At 37.5% G+C, this 15,338-nt stretch overlaps 1 protein-coding gene across 3 annotated transcripts; it reads right to left on the bottom strand.

The window, feature by feature from the left end:
- Positions 1–322: 322 nt before the first annotated feature.
- LOC309497628 (zinc finger MYM-type protein 1-like) lies at positions 323–14,378 on the bottom strand. Of its 3 annotated transcripts, none has more exons than XM_082167906.1 (5): positions 14,323–14,378; positions 13,473–13,612; positions 11,406–13,008; positions 11,219–11,321; positions 323–3,514 (listed from the first exon to the last, which is right to left on the bottom strand). In XM_082167906.1, exons 2-5 carry the CDS (start codon positions 13,555–13,557, stop codon positions 2,987–2,989), a joined length of 2,319 nt encoding a protein of 772 aa, XP_082024032.1. In that variant the 5' UTR covers positions 13,558–13,612; positions 14,323–14,378; the 3' UTR covers positions 323–2,986. The 3 variants fall into 3 exon arrangements, with proteins under 3 accessions (XP_082024032.1, XP_082024034.1, XP_082024033.1); XM_082167908.1 differs by having other exon boundaries at positions 11,406–12,963; XM_082167907.1 differs by lacking the exon at positions 14,323–14,378 and adding an exon at positions 14,133–14,316.
- Positions 14,379–15,338: the final 960 nt, after the last annotated feature.

The raw sequence follows: 15,338 nt of genomic DNA, 5'->3' as shown, positions 1-15,338 counted from the left end.
TGTGCACGTAGACAGCGACGTTGCCATAGTAGAAATGCAACGTGCCACAACGTAAATGTGTTTGCTGGGGATTTGATTGAAAATCTATTCTCGATTTTAAATCAAATTTTGATTTGATATATGCATAGATTTGACTGTGGTTTACTGTTTTGTGTTACTTTTCCTATTTGACTGCGGTTGACAGTTCATTGGGTCTTGAAGAAAAAAATCCCACTCAATTAAATTAAAACCTTGAAATTTGTTTAGTTTTTCTTCCCATTTTAGTTAACCTAATATTATAAAACGCATGCCATTTAAGCTGACTATAATCATTACACACATGACTGTTAGCCTTCTGTAATAAAGAAAAGCAGGCAATTTAATTTTACTTGTTATATTAAAAATAGTAACAAATAAGCAAATTACAAACAATAGGACAAATGCAATTGATAAATCCTTTTTAAATTAAAACTCCAGTGAACCAAAGACAGTCTCAAATACGCGGTTTGAAATCGCTGGTGTTTCTGTCGTCACAAACTACCTTGTAACCAATCACATCAACGAGTGGATCTCTGAGGTGTAGTGAGTGAGTGGAGGCGGGGCTGTAAAGTTACATTCAAGCTATTTTAAGGAATTAATTTTATAAATAAATGTAAGTCAGGAAATTCAAGTAGCTGCTTGAATGTGTTAATTCAGCTGACGTCACAACCACATTCTAACCAGTGTTGCCAAGCCTGCGGTTTTTCAGTGGAATTGGGCTACTTTTACAATGTTGTTACAGGTTGTTTTTTATGTGTTAAGTTTTACAACAATTGACAGCACGTAATTACATAAATGAGTCCAATCGAGGTGTGAGTTCATCCAATAGATATAAAATAAAATAAAAACAAGAGCGTTAAATGCTTTGTAACCAGTTGCAGAGAGTACGTTTGAGCTGCGTGTCTCTCAGCCCATATCTATAGAAGAAATATATAATTATATATATATATAATATATATATAAAAAAAAAATATCAATGATACCACAATTGTTTGATTAACATTAATGAGACAGACAGCCTGGTTCATTTTTAGCTTTTTTCTGCTATTTTAGTCTTCTCGGTTTAAAATCTACATCATGTCCACAGAGTACAAAGTACACTATAATACTTTGATGACACGTCAGCTTGCTCATCAATGCAGTTTGCATCTTGAGAGTGATGCTGTGCCAAAATAAGCCTCAAGTTATGAAAAATGCAACATCGTGTTCATATATATTTTCGATGCAGAGAACAAATGTGAATGGGTGTGCATTTACAGGGTTTCTGCAGGTTTCAGGAAGTCAAATTTAAGACCTTTTTAAGACATTTTAAGACCATAAAGATTGAAATTTAAGACCTACACGACGCATTATCCAAGTTAGATAGATAGTTACCTCGGGATCATTAGAGTATCTATATTTCTATCTATCTAGGATTATCTGATGTGTGTGTGTGTGTGTGTGTGTGTGTGTGTGTGAGAGAGGGAGAGGTAGAATTTTTTTTTTTTTATAGAAAATTTTACTTTTGCATATTATACTGTAAAAACACAATTATTGTTGATTTTAGTTGATCATAGTTGATCATAACTAGAGAGGAAATGATGAGATGTTTAAAGTGACCAAAATGATCACGGTTATCACAGAATCCTGTTCAAAAAGTACTAATACTACAGAATGAAGTCAATTCAACAAGTTTTATGTCGAAAAACAGCAAATAACAAATTGATTAGCATCAATATGCACTTTTTGTTTACGTGAACATTAAAATACCATTAAAAGTGATGGCCAGATTTTAAAAGAGTGTCTTGCAACATGTTATCTACTAACATGTACAAGTTCAAATAAAGTTTTGACAAAAAAGGTTTTATACAAAGATAAACCTCATATTTCAGCGTTTAAATAATTTTTTTTATAAAAAGAATGAGTCAAAAAGATAAATTACTGACATTTATACATTAGCTTATATTTATTAGTAGTGTTTGGGTGCACCCCCATCCTTCATGTTGACTGAGCTTTCAATGTTGTTCTGGAAAGGGGTGATTGGTTGGTTCCTGTCACATGACCTGCGGTGCGTTTGCAGCATTCTGAAAAGTTTAGATTTTTTTCATCTTGTTGCGTCTGGTAAAAAAATTACCGCGTCGCTTCAATTATGAGCGCGCTTGCCGCACGCCTACATTTGAACAAACTTGAGCGCGCAAAAGACGCGATATGTGAACGGCCTCTGGCGAGCTAGCTGATATCAAGCCATGAGCTACTGGAGCACGCGAGCGGCGTGTGGGAGACTCCTGCTAGGGCTCCGCTTTGTAGGCTACAACTCGATACTTTTTTGCTACTTTGTAATAACTTTCTGCGGCCAGCGTTTCTGGAAATGAACGAGGGTAAACACTATTTAAGACCTGACTAAATGAAATTTAAGACCTAGGATGAAAATCTGGCCGTTTTTAAGACTTTTTAAGGCCTTAAATTTAAAGTTCAGAATTTTAGACTTTTTAAGACCCCGCGGAAACCCTGATTTATTTGTGCATTAAGTTATAGCTGTCACAGGATGTGTATGTATTTGTTTAATTTATGGTGAGCTGAGAAAACCATGTGTATATTGTGTTGCATGTAATAGTAACTGTAATGCACAGATCTAATATAATGTTACACATCAGATGTTTTTCCCCAACAGTTAACCAAGCGTTCATTTAAGACATAACAGATAATGTTTGCATGAATACTCGCCAAGACAGAAATACTGTAATTCTCAGTGGCGGCTGGTGCTAAAAACAAACTGAAAATCCAACTGTTAGTAATGAAGGACTGAATGCAATTGTTACATATTTTTAACAGGTGATAATGTATCATTACTGCTTAGCTAAAAATGCAAAAATTCCACGATGCAAAATGCAAAAATAAAGGTACCACGAATCAATGTATTTGAGTTCAGTATGAGTTTACAATGTCAAACACACACTGTAATGTTGCCTAAACACTGGCCAGTATAACACTACTTGTAAAGAAATATCGCCCTCCGTTCATTCTGGCTTGCAAATTTCTCAATGACCTTCTGGTTAAAGTCAGTTATCTCAGTCACCAGTTTCTTTTCCATTGACAGCATGGCCAATGCATTCAACTTCTCCTGGTTCATGCTGTTTCTCAGAAAAGTCTCAACTCTTTTCGAGGTGGAGAAGCACCTCTTAACTTCTGCTGTTGTCATTGGTGTGGTGATGAGGATCTTTAGGAGAGTGACAGTCTCTGAAAAGATTTCTTCAAGATTGTTCTCAATAAACAGCTGGAGTAGATCCACAGCACCACAACAGGCTCTGAAGTCTTCCTTGCAGTAGATGAGACTAAGCTCTGTCTTCAGCTTACTCCCATTGAGCACTGGATAGGCCTTCAAAGTCCTGCTCAGTGCATCTTCAGGAAACACCACCATGAACTGTTCAAACCTATCCCCTTGCAGCAAGGTGGCACTAACAAGGTGGTTTGTGAAGGAGAACCGTTCCATGATGTGTCCCAGTATGGTATCGCAGACCTACAGTGAAGGATACAAAAAAAAAAAATTATGTAGTGATGACAAAATGTCAATTTCAACAGCAACATTTGAAATGACCAGTTTAAGTTATAAAGGGAGACCAGTTTCAATGTTTGAAGCCATTGTGCTTGGACCCTGATGATTGCCACTTTCGGCTATATTGTAAAATATACAAATTGCTGTGCAACTAGAATAATAAAACACCTTTCTGAACAACAGAAGCAGCTTTCAAAAAGACAATAAACCTTTGCAACAAGTTAAACAGCATTGTTTCATTTACCTTCTATGGGTACTTGTAAATGTCTTCTCATGTCTTTGATGATTTTACAATATTTTTGCTTAAATACTGTAGCAAAGAATAGATCCTTAAGTTAAAGTCACATCTAAATAATAATATACAAATATATAAACTAATAAAAATTAAATTCCTCCAATTGACCCTACATAAATGGCATAGTAAACTTTTGAAAGGTTGGATTCTTGAATCCACTTCTGATTCAGTGTATATCTTTTGAGTCATTTATAATCAAGTTAATTATCAATATTTATCCTTCTAAATATTAAATGACTTTTCATCTTCAATCACTAGAGAATAATGACGAATATTGTCTGAACCTCTCACTGAAATCTTATTATGTTTTGGGAAGGTTTCCTGTTCAGAGCTAGAGCTCGACCAACTCCAACCTTGAAGAAGCTGTGTGTGTGTGTGTGTGTGTGTGTGTGTGTGTGTGTGTGTGTGTGTGTGTGTGTGTGTGTGTGTGTGTGTGTGTGTGTGTGTGTGTGTGTGTGTGTGTGTGTGTGTGTGTGTGTGTGTGTGTGTGTATCCATAGTTACAGGTCCTCCTGACTTTGTGAACAACTGGCATCCAGATGAGATGAAATGACCATCTTTTAGACAAACTGGAGCCTAAAAAATGCTGATATAAATTAGTGCTGGGCGGTATGACCAAAATGATTTCAAAATTATACTGGTTTCACTGTATATGACGGTATTATTTTTTTCCAAGCATGACTGGGTGTTAACTACATTTTCTACTGATTGAGAGGAAATACTGCAGTAGACTCACTTAGAATGCCCTATTTTACTGTCATGAGTGAATATTATAGAAAAAAATCCACACTAGTATTAATACAGGTTTGCAAGGCTGTTTACAAAGAGGTGCCAGCAAGAAGCACTTACAAACGACAGAAAAAGTGGTTTCCCCGGTAACGGCTGTACACAAACCAGCAACACTCATAAACGCTGCTTTATCAGAAAAGATAAAGAAATACTCGATTGAAATAACATTTAAACTTTTCTATAGACCGTCAGTTCACTTCAGATACATTCATATAAAAACACCCGCGCCGCATTTTGACTTTGAAACGTGCAGTGCTCATATTTATTCAACGATGTCACTGCCAACCACAAATAGACTACTCTTTACAACAGCACTGATCTGCTTATTGAAAAGTAGAGATGAGTAAAAAAATCACTCCAAGGTTCCTCACATGATCTTGTACGTTCAGCGATAACAGGCTTAACTGGAAAGCTAGGCCAGGTAAACGGGACAAGGAGGAACCTAAGATCAAGACTTCAGTTTTGCTCTCATTTAAGGCGAGACACTACAGGTGAATAGGGTAAAATTTTAAAATAATAGATATCACCATGAAACTTCCTCAGTTCATTACTTACACAAGTTCATACAAAAAAATGTTTTACAAGTTTTTGAAATTTTTATGTTTAATTATGCAAATTAGGTATTATCTCATTAAATATGTGCAATTTTACATATTTTTTCAGTAGATATATCTGAAAATATGATAAAGCCAGACGCAAAATTATTTTTTCATTTTGATTACACACAAGATGACAAAAGATGTTCAGAGGGATTTCAGGATATATGCTTTCATTACCTAGGAAATCAAAATATACTGTCCATAGCCTTAAAATATCGATTTTTCGAATTTTTTTTTTATTAAAATGTCACATAAATCAGGCCAGGAATGATTTATTAACAAATCCCTCTGAAAAGATCTTCAGAATACTGCTAAGTGTATAACTGGAAAGTTTGGTGTACATAGGTGCTACATAGGCTGAGATGTTTCTACTGGAAAATGACAAAAAAACGCAAAAAAATTATTTTGAGAAAACGGCAGTTAAAGATTTAAATAGCTCTAAATGAGATTTCGTCGTTAGCTTTAAATCCCCCTTTGGACATTCACGATTGGTTACTGATAGAAAGGAAATGCCCATATTTGGTTTACATAGCGTTGTGCATGAGACTCAGAGCTTTACAACGATCCCGGACATGACAGACTTCAGTGAACAGACGGATCTCGGCATGTCGCGATGGAATACTAACTTCCTGGTAAATTCGGGAGAAACTTACTGCCGCAAGTAAACAAAATGTAATAAAATAAACATTGTAATGTATATTTTCAGCGTTTTCTTTATAGCAGCTTGAAATAATACATATTGAAGGAGTAAACTCGGCCAAAATCTCAAAACTGACCACTGCATGAAAAATCGATGTTTTTGCCTGCCGTGTCTCGCCTTAATTGTAGAAAATTATTAGCCAGCCAATGTTTGATATATTGAAAACAATTTAAGGCATTCTCAGATGAGCAATTTTTGTCTATACACACAGGGAAATAAAACTGGGAATCATCGGCATAACAGGGATAAGATATGCTGTACTTCTGAAAGATAAAGCTCAGGGGAAGCATATACAATGAAAATAACAGGGGTCCCAAAATGTAACCCTGAGGGACACCACATAGTAGCTGAGCCGATGCAGAAGAGAAGTTTCCCAAATTCACAGAGAATGTTCTTTCTTTTAGATAGGATGAAAACCAGTGGATGGTTGGTCCCCTGGATGCCCACCATACATCCTAAACGATTTAAAAGAATATCATGATCGATTGTATCGAATGCAGCACTGAGATCTAACAAAACTAGGACAACAGGCGAACCTGAGTCCATGGAGAGTAGAATATCATTTGTGACCTTACAATAATGCAGATTCGGTGCTGTGCAAACATCTGAAACGTATCCAAAATGTTAAATGTATTTAGATAGGAGTAGAGCTGGGAATAAACAACTCTCTTCAAAATCTTTGACAAGAAAGGCAGTTTGGAGATCGGTCTGTAGTTCTAATTGCCGGATCCAGAAAAGTTTTTTTTTTTACAAGGGATGTAAGATTGCATGTTTAAAACTGCTAGAAACAACTCCACTTGCTAATGAGTTGTTAATTATAGCTGTCACACTGGCACTGAAAGTCATAAATATCTTCTTTAAAAAAGACGTGTAGAAAGGGAATCCAACTTATAGCTGGAACACTTTAACTTGGAGACTACATCTGCTAATTGTTCTTATGTAACTAGTGCAAAATTAGTCAGAGAGCTGGATAGTTGAGTTATTTATGGTTGATCAAATGGAGCAAGTACAATTCCATATTTAATTTGCTCAATTTTGTGAGTAAAGGAGTATAGAAATATTTCACAGTTCACTTGTGTAACATCCAGAACAGTATTTTTGGTTGGGTTTAAAACATAATTAATTGTATTGAACAAAACTTTAGGTCGATTAGCATTTTCAGAGATTAATGTAGAAAAAATTTGTCTTTAGCATCCTTTACAGCTCGCTGACAATTTGTTAAGCAATCTTTTAAGATGCCATAAGAGACCTGAAGCTTGTCTCGTTTCCACTTGCGCTCATCTTTTCTGCACTCTTGTTTGAGAACGCGAGTGACGTTGTGAAACACCCTTGACCCTCCTAAACTTAAGTGGAGCGACATTATCAAGTGTGAACGTACTAAGCCCAGTTGAGACATTATCTGAAAAATGCATTAAATAAAATTCTGAAAAAAGATTGGCAGTAGACGAGTGAATAGACCGGGATTTACATAAAGGCTGAACGTATGTAGGGCGGGGGCAGGTAAACAAAGACTCAAATATTATTGAATAATGGTCAGAAATGCCAGTATCTAAAATCTCTAAATTGAACACAGAACGACCATATGATAATACCAGATCTAATGTATGACCCTTGTTGCGAGTAGGATCACTGATGTGCTGTACAAGGTTTAGTGACTCAGTGAGGGAGAGAAATTTATTTACCAGAGGTTTCGATGGACAAGCATACGTGGCTATTAAATCCCCAAGAATGAGGAGTCCGTCACCACGAGACACCAGTCCAGAGAGGAAGTCCGAAAATTGTTGAATAAAATCCTTGGGAGGTTTGCAGACGAGTATGCAGAAAACGGGACCCAAGATGTTGATTTTTAACAACTGGGCCTCAAAACTGGAATACGCATCCATCGGCAGCATTCTACATTTAAAATAGTCTTTAAATACAGTAGCGACACCACCGCCACATCCTGAAATTAGAATTTAGAAAGACGCAGCCTGGCGGTGTTAGATCCCCCAAAGCCATTTGTTCGCCGGGGTTCAGCCACGTCTCAGTGATGAATAAGAGGTCCAAAGATTGTGGTATAAAAAAGGAATTAAGACTAAAAGACTTGTTCGATATTGAACGAGTATTAATGAGAGCCATTTTAATATTGACACTATCCATGTTTTGTTGAGGAAGAGATGTGCATTTTAGTACACCAAGATTGCCACACCGGTTCATATTACTTTCACCAATCGGAGAACAACGGCATGAAGATCAGATGGCTGGTATTTGGTTGTTATCAGGGTGGTCGATCTGATATGTCTAAGCCAGAGTCCCAGTCGTCATCCAGATAATACAGGGCTCGAATTTCGGCGCGGGATTGCGGGTATTGCGCATAATTTTAATCATTCCCGCAGGTCTCCCATTTATAATGCGGGAAATTCCCGCAAACATTGATTCACTTTAGCATGTAGGTTGTATTAGTAAATTAATCCACACAGATTATAAAATCAAATCAGTCATTTTAAAACTGTCTGCGAGACGCAATTTCACAAACCGCGTGAGTGATTCAACGGTGCTGCGTCTTCTATCGTCTCTCAAAATGGGTTGCACAAGGGAATCGTTAAGCGCTGCAGGCGGCGATAACACACTCTCGCATTTCGGGAGTTGGCATAGACGGAATTGTCACTTGCATAATCGGGCCCGCATGAGTAACTAAAGTTTACCATTTGCACGTCTTTTTAAATCTTACCAGTTTAAACATTCACGCGATTTTAAACTATTCGGTACTTGCACGCTGTCTGAGAGATGTTTTTTTTTCTCTGCACATATACATAAGAGTAAAGCCGCCTCACAAACAGCTCGCAGGTAACAAAAGTTATTTTTCGTGGATTATATCGCTTTAACAGTCAAAAACATGCGAAAATTGTCAATTTTGTCAAAGCAGTCTTGGTGAGTATCCTCTAAACACAGTCGGTTATGTCTTAAATAAGCATAAATCGCACGTGACCGTATAATGAAACAGGATCCGTGCACTAGCTCTTAAAGGGACAGCCGCCATATGTGTCTGTCATTAATTTGGTTGTCAAAACAACAAAACATAGCTTTCATTTTAAGGAATCAGGATTAATAGCCTATGTATTTAATTTAGTCAGGACTAAAATACTACCCAGTGTTATTTTACATTTGATTACTTTATTCAGTCTCTGTAGTATTTCTGAATACTAGTGTTAGACCTTAGCAAAAACTTCTCTTTATTTCTCTTTATTGGTATCTTTATTCTATTGTATTTATTTGTGCTACTTTTTTCAATTTAATTCAAAGACTGAAATCAAGCTTCCTTGAGTTGTGTAAATTCTTAAGGACAAAATTACCCCATTGTAAAAATGCGATGAGTGAGCATACATTTAGGCGAGATAAATGTAATAATAATAATAATAATAATAAGTCTAAACCCCCCCCTCAAATAAAAAATCACCCCCCATAAGAATCACCTAAGGGGGGATTTCCCCCCCATTTTCCAAAATGAAATTCAGGCCTTTGAGTTGAGTTTCCACATATGAGGCTTTCTGTGAGTGTTGAAGCTGACATCTGCTGATGAAACAGCAAACTATTCTTTAGTAAAATTCTCTTTAATTGATTGCATCTCTGACTCCTGGTCTTCATTCATCATATCTGGCCCTTGGGTCTTAACTGTAAATTCCCCTACACTCTCATAGTAAGGCCTTGTCCACACTAATACGTTTTCATTTGAAAACGCATCTTTTTCTCAACGTTTTGGCCTTCTGTCCACACTGAGACAGCGTTTTTAGCACCAAAAACAAAGCTTGCTGAAAACGCCCTCCAAAATGGATACATTTGAAAACACGTTTTTTTTTACCAAACATATGGTGACTGAGTGCAACCTGGACGCATCAGTGAATGGTGAGATATTTTGTTGAATAAAATTATCCTGCCAGAAGAATTGCATGATAACTTCATTATGTCTTGTTCTGTCTGTTTCATCTCAGTGAGCTTTTATGAAGGTTTTACGCATGCGCTGTAATGGTGCGTTCACACCGGATGCGAATTGCGCGTCAGGCGCGAGTGATTTCAATGTTAAGTCAATGCAAAGACGCGTTACGCGCGTAAAAAATTCCTGCGCCGCGAATGAGGCGTAGAGTGCGGCGCGGTAGACGCGAATTGAGCGTCTGGCGCGTTAAGCGCGTTACGCGCGAATGTTTTATGTAGTGCTTTTTGTGCATTCTCGTGTTTGACGCGAAATTCGCGTCTGCCGCCCGAGTTGAAAAATCTGAACTTCTGCGTCAATTCGCGCCGCGTTAACCAATCAGGAGCCTGCTTGCTGCTGTCACGTGGTGAAGTGACAGTTTATAATGTTATTTTATGTTTGGCCTCAATAAATTATTTTGTAATATGACTAAAATGCACAACAAAGCAAATCTTTCACATAAAAACTCGATTTCAATATATGAGAGATACTCATTTTGTATTGAATGCAATTTATTCCATATCTATATGAAACATTAATCTAATGTGAAGACAACAAATACAATTTAGTGTATACAAACTAAAAAAAAAAAAATCACAGGACAGGTTTCACTTTTGGAGGCTGGCTCCATTTATTATCAAAACAAAAATAAATGACAGATTAGGTGGGTGCGGGCGAGGGTGAACCTCGCGCCGGGCTGTAGAGCGCGGGCTCGTCAGGCAGCGACCACTCGAGGCCGAGGCCTTATACGGCCTATGCTGTCCTCGTCAGCGTCCTCACCGTTAGGTCCACCAAACCTAGGTCCTGGACCAAATTGTGAAACTCCTGAAACCCTCCGGAGAGTCTGGTGGACCCGAGTACAGCGACGATGTCCCCTACGCAGCTGTTTCTGCTCTCCAGAGCATATACGAGCGGTGACTCTCTCGATTAATGCTAATGCTAATGCTCGATAAACATCTAAAAAAGATGGCCGCCAAAACTTTCACCTCTGACGCGCGTAAATTTCGCTTCAAACTTTAGTTTTTACGCGCGTGGGACACGCGAATTAACACAAAGTGGTCAAGCGTCAAACTAGACGCGGTAGACGCGAATTTGACACGCTATTCGCGTCCGGTGTGAACGCAGCATAAAGGTGTATTTAGCGCTTTCCGACGTTTCAGTGTGGATGATAAACTTTTAGAAAACATTTGAAAACGGACGGAGAGCGTTTTGAATCTAATAATCCGTTTTCAAATCTATCCGGATTAATGTAGACGTAGCCTAAAGTATCTAATGCAAAATGCAAATGTATTTTATTAAATATCATACTGCAGTGTAATATGGACTACAATAAAACTCACCTCTGCTGCAATCCGTTCATGGACCTCTGGACTGAGCGACCGGCGCCTCTTCGCTTTAGAACCACCTGAACTGCGTTGGTCAACCAGGGAAGGGTGAGAATTTCTGAAAAGGAATAAGAACATTTATAAATAATAATAATAATAATAATAATAACAAAAATCGCAAAAGAAGGAATATAGCTGCTACCTGATCTTCTGTATGTCCTGCTGGAAGTGCTGGATGCTCTTCTTGATGTGGACCGAATCGATGTCTTTCTTCTGGAGTCGAGTAAAGAGGAGTTCCACATGCGGTATGATGTTGTGGAAAAGTTGCAGAAAGAACTTAAAATCCTGATCCTCAAGCAGCATGGCAAAGGCTCCTGCCTCTCTGACGGTAACAGGGTCAAAGTCACCTGAGTCTCGTATGGTTTCAAAACAGTGGATGAGGTCTTCTCTGTGCTCGAACACGGTATTGATGGCACAGCTCTGAAAGTTCCATCTAACATTGCTTGAAGTTGCTAATCTATGGGTCACTGCTTTATCAAGAACATCTGTGCGCTTGGGTGATCTCGAAAAAAAGCTGGCAAATCCTCCAAGGTCAGAGAAAAAAATTCTCACTTTGGGTATGTGAGAAGTGGCCTGTTGTACTATTAGATTGAGTTGATGTGCATAGCAGTGGATGTAGTGGGCATTTGGGTAGACATTTTGTATCTTCCTTTGAACACCAGCAGTGGCACCCTTCATCACACTGGCTCCATCATATGCTTGGGAGATGAGTTTACCCTTCTGATCCTCAGGAAGGATGACAGCGAGACGCTCTTTCAGTGCTGTGGCAATGGAATCAGCTGTAGCCGAATGCAGTGGAATAAACTCAAAAAACCTTTCCTGGACATTGCTTTTGGCATCAATGTAGCGCAGCACAAGCACAAGTTGGCACTGTGTGGCATTACGAGTGGTCTCGTCGGCCTGGATCGAGAGAAAATCGCTGCTCTGTGCTTCTTTGATTATGTGTTCCTTCACAACAGACAACATACAGTCCAACAGCTCGTCCTGCACCATTTTCGAAGTTCCCTTAAACAAAGTGTCATTCTCGAGGTGCTCTTTCAACACTCCATCAAGGGAAGCAACAAAATCCACCAAGCCACGGAATATCCCGGGATTATCTGAGCTCTCGCTCTCATCATGGCCACGCAAAGCCAGCTCAAACGCGCCGCAAAATTTTACACAGTCTATTATCCTAGAAAGGATGTGCCGATTTTTTGCGACCTCTTCATTGTGCCTTCTAATGCCGATCCTGTAGCCTTCATCTAGCTGTTCAGCAATGCTAAGCTTCCCGAAAAACTGTAGTCTCATAGCGTTGTCAAGATGGCTGCGGCTACTTTCATGCCGTTTGCACTTTTCAGAAAGATGTTTTAAGTCACGGACCCCTGTCGTTGTCCACGACGTTTCGGTGCCAGGATTTTGAAACAGCAAACAGGGAAAACAATAAAAGGCATGACTTATATTGCATCCAGCTAGCCAACTCCGCTTGCCGTAAGAAGTGCTGGAGAAGGCCCGAGTGTAAATTCGCCCGCGATTACTTGACTTCTGCTGAATTTGCAAGTTGGGTTGATCTGGTCCAAGCTCCTTGATCCTTTTTTTTTCTTTGTGAGAACGTTTTGTAAAAGGATATTTTTGTAAAGATAAAACTGAATTTTCTTTCATCTCGAAGAGAAATTGCGCTTGCTTGCTTCCACATTGATCAGTACCAGTCAATTGACAAGCCACTGTGCGGGAATAGGAGTCATTGAGAACGGTCCAATCACATGAGGCTAAAAATATAAAAACAACATTGATTCGCTAAAATTAAAAGTGTGATGGTCTGGGGCGCAGAGCGCTGCGACCCGAGGACAATGTGACGCAAGACAATCAGAGCTCAGCCTCAAGTCACATGCTTTTCAAAAGTTTACAGACCTAGTACACACACTCATTTGGCCAGTGCCCCACACACAGATATGAACAAAATACAATTCAGATTTTTTTTAAATACATTTTAATATGACTAAAAGTGGAATACTGTGACTACATTTTATTTCTTTATTCATTTGCGATATATTTAACTTATTGTTAACATGTTAAAGTAGCTTTCTTCTCGGACTAACTTGAAGGGGGCAGCGCCCCCTATTTACCAGCCGCCACTGCTCATATTACAATTATTTTTAAATATCATTAATTTCTGTAGAGGCCAATATTTTAATAAGGATCAATTGACTGAAGTTTTGAGAATGAAACCAACCTGTTTGTTCCTCAGTATCTTCTTGTTTCACACTGAATACTTCTTCAATCCTGATGTCTCCACTCTCCTCTTTAATAAACGCCATCTTTATAATAGTGTGTCACATGGATCTCAGTTGCTTCACCCGGTGTTTAGACACTCTGTCATGATTAAGATGAGAATAATTAAAGAAAGAAAAGACAAATCAAAACTAAATCTCAGGGTGCATCTCTATCAGCTCCATAGTTCAGTAGTTAGTGCACTGGTAAGAGTCAGTCAGAGTGAGAGTTAATGATCTTAAATTAAATGATTAGACAAAAAAAAAAAAAAAAACTACCACTGCAAATTAATGAAAGAACAAATTCATATTTAGTTATGACTTATATTTGTATTTATTGATTACATTTAATACATTGCCACCAAAATATTTGCTGCTGGTTTGTAAAAGTTGTCATTATTACACATGGTTGATGTTCTCGTCGAATTAAACGTGTTTGACCAGCATGTGTCGTCAGCGTGTGGTGATTCAAGCGCTTCAAAAGTGTTAATGTTGCGACGCATTTGATGATTAAAGTTGACTCGGTCTTCCGAAAAGCTCCCTTTCTCTCATCAATACAAGTCAGTAGCCAAATTCGTTTACGATAACCTAATTCAAGATATAGGGAGCGAAATAAGACGCACCTTCTCTGTTTCTTTTCTGTTACTGTGCAGATGAGCTTTAACGTTACTCACAAAAATAAACTTAATGTTAGTTAAAGCATTGTAATAGTATATTCAATAATAATTCCATAATTTTACATCGCTAGTAAAAACTATACATTTGACTGAATTGGGGTTTTGTCGATTTAAACATGCTGGAAAAACCACAAACCTTTCCTCAGCCAAAACAAAACACACGAAGCAGCGCGGCGCAACCTTACGACGTCATTTTGCCAGATCAAAATAAAAGTCCTGCCCACACGCTGCTTTCTAAAACAATAGTATGTATGTATATATGCAATCTTTTGAAAACTGAACATAGAAAGGAAATAATAACATCAGTTAGATCAAATCAAATAGTAGAAGAAACAAATACAATGATAAGAAAAAGAAAAATGAAAAACAGAGAAAAGAATCTCTATAATAATACACATTTTCCATAAATAATAGGTAAGTTTACAATTATACCACATTTTAAAGTCAGTATTATTATCATTAAAAAAAGAAAATATATTTTCCTATAAGTTGTAAAAATATATAATAATAATAATAATAATAATTAATACACTTTAATTATATCTAATATATTTAATATATTTAAAAAGTCATGCTTTCAAGAGTTTCCAGTCTTGGCAGTCCCATTAAATCTTATTGGGAGTGTTGTACATTTACAGTAGACTGATAAAATAAAATAAATAATATACAAATAACATTTGAAATGACTTCTTTTTTGGAATAAATAAAGCAGTATTTTATTTTGTTCTAACCGGTAACCAGAACTAAAAAATAGCCAAGCGTTTTTGCTCAGAACAAACCAATTCATTTTTAATGCCTGATTTGAGAATAACAGTCTATATTATTGTTTGATTATAGTTTTTTTTAAAAACACACTAAAAATGTAATTAACTAAATGAATCAGGAAATACATAATGAAATGTGTCTATAGGCGATAGCGGCAAAAAGAAAACGTGAAAGAAAACATAGGACTTTATGAATTTTCTGTTTATTCAGAATTATTATATTATTATGTTTAATGTTTCAAAAATAAAACCACCAGTGTTGTCGGCATGGTTTTTCTAGGTTTGTTTTTCTGCACAAATTGCACTGCAGTCTTTCGGATGCAGCCTTTTATATGGGAGTCGGGACGCAGCTGTAGTTAGCAACAATTTGTTAATATTGTGACAATTA

Source organism: Leuciscus leuciscus (assembly GCF_965113295.1).
Source record: "Leuciscus leuciscus genome assembly, chromosome: 4".
Lineage (NCBI taxonomy): Eukaryota > Metazoa > Chordata > Actinopteri > Cypriniformes > Leuciscidae > Leuciscus > Leuciscus leuciscus.
This window is presented reverse-complemented; position numbering and strand designations above follow the sequence as displayed.

Excerpts from the sequence above, each read along its gene's own strand:
- LOC309497628 (XM_082167906.1), bottom strand. The coding sequence starts at position 13,557 with ATGGCGTTTATTAAAGAGGAGAGTGGAGACATCAGGATTGAAGAAGTA. Across the intron at positions 13,009-13,472 it reads AGATACTGAGGAACAAACAG|CCTCATGTGATTGGACCGTT; the intron begins GTTGGTTTCATT and ends TTATATTTTTAG. Across the intron at positions 3,515-11,218 it reads ATGAACGGATTGCAGCAGAG|GTCTGCGATACCATACTGGG; the intron begins GTGAGTTTTATT and ends CCTTCACTGTAG.